Source organism: Vigna radiata, unplaced genomic scaffold (assembly GCF_000741045.1).
Source record: "Vigna radiata var. radiata cultivar VC1973A unplaced genomic scaffold, Vradiata_ver6 scaffold_303, whole genome shotgun sequence".
Lineage (NCBI taxonomy): Eukaryota > Viridiplantae > Streptophyta > Magnoliopsida > Fabales > Fabaceae > Vigna > Vigna radiata.
In genome coordinates this window covers 59,332-63,455 of record NW_014543817.1, presented here as the reverse complement: position 1 = coordinate 63,455, position 4,124 = coordinate 59,332, and the positions used below count along the sequence as shown (strand labels likewise).

The window sequence follows — 4,124 nt, the reverse complement described above, 5'->3', positions numbered from 1 at the left end:
TGCAGAAATTGCCTGATTGCAGAAAATCCCTAGCGCGCCGATGGACGAAGAGGATGGATTGCAGAAAATTATCCCTAATTCAATTTCTAATTTAACCCTAATTCATTTTTTAATTGAACCCTAACTATATTAATTTACACGTCACAATTATTTATTTTTTTAAAACACTTAACAATGCCACATCATCACATATTAGACACCTGGCAGCTCTGCCGTTAGTCAAGTTAACGTCGTAACAAAAAAGGACCTACTTGAACAGCTTGCGAAAGCTAGGACTAAAGTGAACTTTTTAAGAAAGGGAGGACCACTTTGAACAAACCCTCCCAAAGGAGGAACCAAAATAGGTATTAAACCTAAAATTAACATATCAAATTTTAAAAAAATACTAAATTAACTTAATTTTATATTGTATTCATTTTATCAAGTGAGACTCCATATCAAATAAATAACTTTATTGAAGTTTTTTGCACAAGACATAAAACCAATAATTTAGCCTGACACTTATTTATTTCCACACTTAATTATATTTACCAAAATGATAAAAAAAAAAATCTTATTTCATCACTCTCTTTTTCCCTTTTATGTGTAGCTTTTCTTTTTATTTTTACAGTTTTAATTATTATATTTTCATTTCAACTTCCAAGTAAACCGAATTTCTCAAGTGGTTATTCAGTAAGAAATATACAGAGATTAGCCATGGCATAACTCTTTACTACCAAACCCTAAAGGATTAGTTTAAAAAACTCCCTTAATACCTAACAGTTGTGTTGTGGCAGAGTAAACAAAACCCTAGTGCCTGACACAGTGTGCCCAGTGTCACAAGAAGTTATCGCCGACCATCAGTGTTGCAGGAATCTGATGCCCAAATTGCTTTTTTCTGCATTTCATGTTAATGTGTTAATGTCAGTGGTTCTGGTCGTTACAGGTTCTAATCTGTGCTATTCTTCATCATATGTTCTGTTTGGACAAATGTCTTTGTTGTGGATTAGATTTAGGGTTTAGTGTTATATACCCCTATTGTATTAAACCAGTTTCAGGCTTCACTTATATGTCATTCACACTTTTCTAATCTATCTTTTTTCTGTTTAATTTATAATTTCTTGTATTGTTTTTTTTCTATTTAATTTAGTTTTTCTGGTTTTCTTTAATTGAATTATTATGCCAACCCACTAAAAACCGGGATGGATTGATTCATTTTTCCCTGCCCTATTTTTTGGGACGCCAATGACAGGCTTGACATACTTTGTCAAAGTTGTCACTGGAGGAAGAAGCTATAGCTAAAGTAGCATAAACCCTGACTTCCCATGAACAATTTGTGTCAATTCTTACTTTGGGCGTAGGTAATTCGGCTAATAATGTTTTCATTACTTTTTTGTTTTCTTTTGGTTCAGTTTAAGGGCTTTCTGAGGATATGATCTATGGAGCTTGTGTCACAGCTTCCAAGTCACAGTAAGAATTTGTTGGTTCTTTTGGTTTTTACTTTAAAGATATTTGTTATAGCATTGAAAAAACCAGCTTTTTTTGCTGATATAAAACTTTAATCCGGGAAGAATGTTGCATGATATACTATTTTTGGTCTATAATTACTTGTCCAGTTTATAATTGCAACTTTTGTATACTAGTTTTGAGTTTTATCTTGTCCTGAGGATTGTTTGGTCCAATGTGTCAAACTGTTTTTTTTTTCTTGAAGAAAAATGCAGAAGTTTGCAGTTTTAATCTTAATGTTTATAGTTTTAGTTGGGATTTCTGAATTATGCAAAGAAGGTTAGAAGGAAGGAGTTTTCTGTGACATTTTTCCTTTTATGTCTGCATTTATAAGGACGCCTCTTCTTTTTGCAGGATTTTCAGAACACTAGTGTTGCAGAAGTCACTGAATTCTCGTGTAAAATTCTCCTCCAAGTGCTTTCCAACCAGCATAAGAATGGAAAATAATCTTAACAGTAGCACAGAGGGAAACAAAATGGAGTCTAGGGGTGCCTTGGTTGTCCTAGAAGGCCTGGATCGTTCTGGGAAATCTTCTCAGTGTAGCAGACTAGTGTCCTTCTTGGAGGGACAAGGGATCTCTGCTGAATTATGGAGATTTCCTGACAGAACTACAAATGTTGGGCAAATGATATCTGCATATCTTAGTAACACATCTCAGTTGGATGATCGCACTATTCATCTCCTCTTCAGTGCTAATCGTTGGGAAAAGAGGTTTCTACACTTTTTTTTTTTTTTCTATTTCTGTCTTCTGTTAAATGAGTAGGTATATTTTTTTATGATCAAGACTCAATAATTTTAGGCATATCTTTTAATTATTTTGGCCACTCCAACATATTCAGTCAAGATCCACCTTGTGGTAGTTAAGACTTTGATTACTTTGAAATGTCATGACTTACTTTTATGTGTAGATCCTGAAACACTCTGCATAATAGCTGGTATTGCGTGGGGTCTTCATTGCTGTTATTTTTGCAAGTACTTTTTACAACAAGTAAATTACTAAGATTACATTTCAATATCATCAAACAAGTTGTGTTGTCGCTGCAGGTCATTGATGGAAACAAAACTGAAAACTGGAAAAACACTCATTGTTGACCGATATTCTTATTCTGGGGTGGCTTTCTCATCTGCCAAGGGACTTGATATTGAGTGGTGCAAGGTAAAAGATTTAACATAGTTCTTTATTTTTCTATTGGCCACGACAAAGCAAAATTATGTGTGCAACATGAGGATTTCCATTCTAGTACAGTTTAGTGTTTACATGATTACTTATATTCTCACCAGTACTGGTTAAACAGTGATTTTTTTTTCAGGCCCCAGAGATTGGTTTGCTGGCACCAGATGTGGTAGTATACCTTGACATATCTCCTGAGGTATGCAGCACTTCTTGGTGTTTGAAAAGTGCTTTATTAGTTTATGCTTTAAGATAGTCCTAAAGCTGTTTTATTTGTTTTTTAAACTATTTTTTTGTCTAGATTAGTTTATTTTCTTTCTTGAAGGTAAACAGTTTGTACACCAGGAGGAACTAATGCTTATTTTCTGTGTAGTCTCTCTGCTTCCTTTTCTCTGTTCCATGCTGTTAAGATCTAAGATTTTAAAGTAAAGAGGGCACGGGGTTTGATTTACGGAAGTTTGATGTGTTACTTTCATACAGAAAGTGGTTCAAATTCAAATATGTAGAAATTATGTATCTTGTTTCTAAAATTCACGCATCTAGATTTCCGTTCTTTCACAGTTATTTATCTAGCATGTAGTATCTTGGTTAAGGCATATAACGTTTTTTTGCCTATTTACAATTTTACATTTATATTTCCACACAAATTAAATCAGAAAGCTGCGGAAAGAGGAGGATATGGAGGTGAGAGATATGAAAAGCTGGAGTTTCAGAAGAAAGTTGCTGATTGTTACTCAGTTCTTCATGATGTATCCTGGAAGGTAATTAATTGCTTATGTGGCCTTTCCTCCTGAAATCAACAGTTTGAAATGATTCCTTGTTACTTTCTGCCTGGTAAAGTGGCAATGCCTCATATGTGTTCCTATTAGTACCATGCCATGATTATCCACACATTCTTAAGCCTTTTTTTTTTTTGCCTTCAAATTCCACCGGTTTGAAGCAGGTTGTTGATGGTTGCCAACCCATGGAAGATGTGGAGAAACAGTTGCAAGAGGTTGTACTTGATTGTGTAACAGAATGCCGGAAGGGGAAGCTCCTTGCCACCTTGTGGTCGAAATAGACACACCTTGAAAGAGATGTTATACAATAATAAATTTGCAAGATATATTATTTTGAACGCCAAAGCCCATTTTTTTGGAACTCTGATTGCTTCTTTGTTGCGTGCTATAATAACATTGATTTGTTTCCCTTGCAATTTGAAGATGGCCTGGGAATTTCTCTTATGCTCAACTTGGAAGGAATGAAGAATTCCTCTGCAGCAGCTTTGTGCGTATCTGATGAGGTCCAGATTCCCTCAAGAATATATTTAATGTTTGTGGAATTCGTAGGAAAATATTTTGGTAAAAGCCAAATTAATTTGTCTATGAAAATGTTAGCTCTGTTTACAAGCCTTTTAGTTACTTTTTGGTATATTTTATCTCACACATAGTCTGTATTTAACTACAGTATAATATCTACTGTGTTTTTT

At 34.4% G+C, this 4,124-nt stretch overlaps 1 protein-coding gene across 1 annotated transcript; it reads left to right on the top strand.

Annotated features, from left to right (window-relative positions):
* Window positions 1-698: 698 nt before the first annotated feature.
* LOC106754995 (thymidylate kinase) lies at window positions 699-3,858 on the top strand. Its single transcript, XM_014637077.2, has 7 exons — window positions 699-925; window positions 1,392-1,449; window positions 1,840-2,196; window positions 2,530-2,641; window positions 2,796-2,855; window positions 3,313-3,417; window positions 3,600-3,858. The coding sequence occupies exons 2-7, from the start codon at window positions 1,412-1,414 to the stop codon at window positions 3,714-3,716; spliced, it is 789 nt and encodes a 262-aa protein (XP_014492563.1). The 5' UTR covers window positions 699-925; window positions 1,392-1,411; the 3' UTR covers window positions 3,717-3,858.
* Window positions 3,859-4,124: the final 266 nt, after the last annotated feature.

Coding starts and splice junctions, on each gene's coding strand:
- LOC106754995 (XM_014637077.2), top strand. CDS start 1,412: ATGATCTATGGAGCTTGTGTCACAGCTTCCAAGTCACA. Junction 2,197..2,529: donor GCTAATCGTTGGGAAAAGAG/GTTTCTACACTT, acceptor TTGTCGCTGCAG/GTCATTGATGGAAACAAAAC. Junction 3,418..3,599: donor TTCATGATGTATCCTGGAAG/GTAATTAATTGC, acceptor GGTTTGAAGCAG/GTTGTTGATGGTTGCCAACC.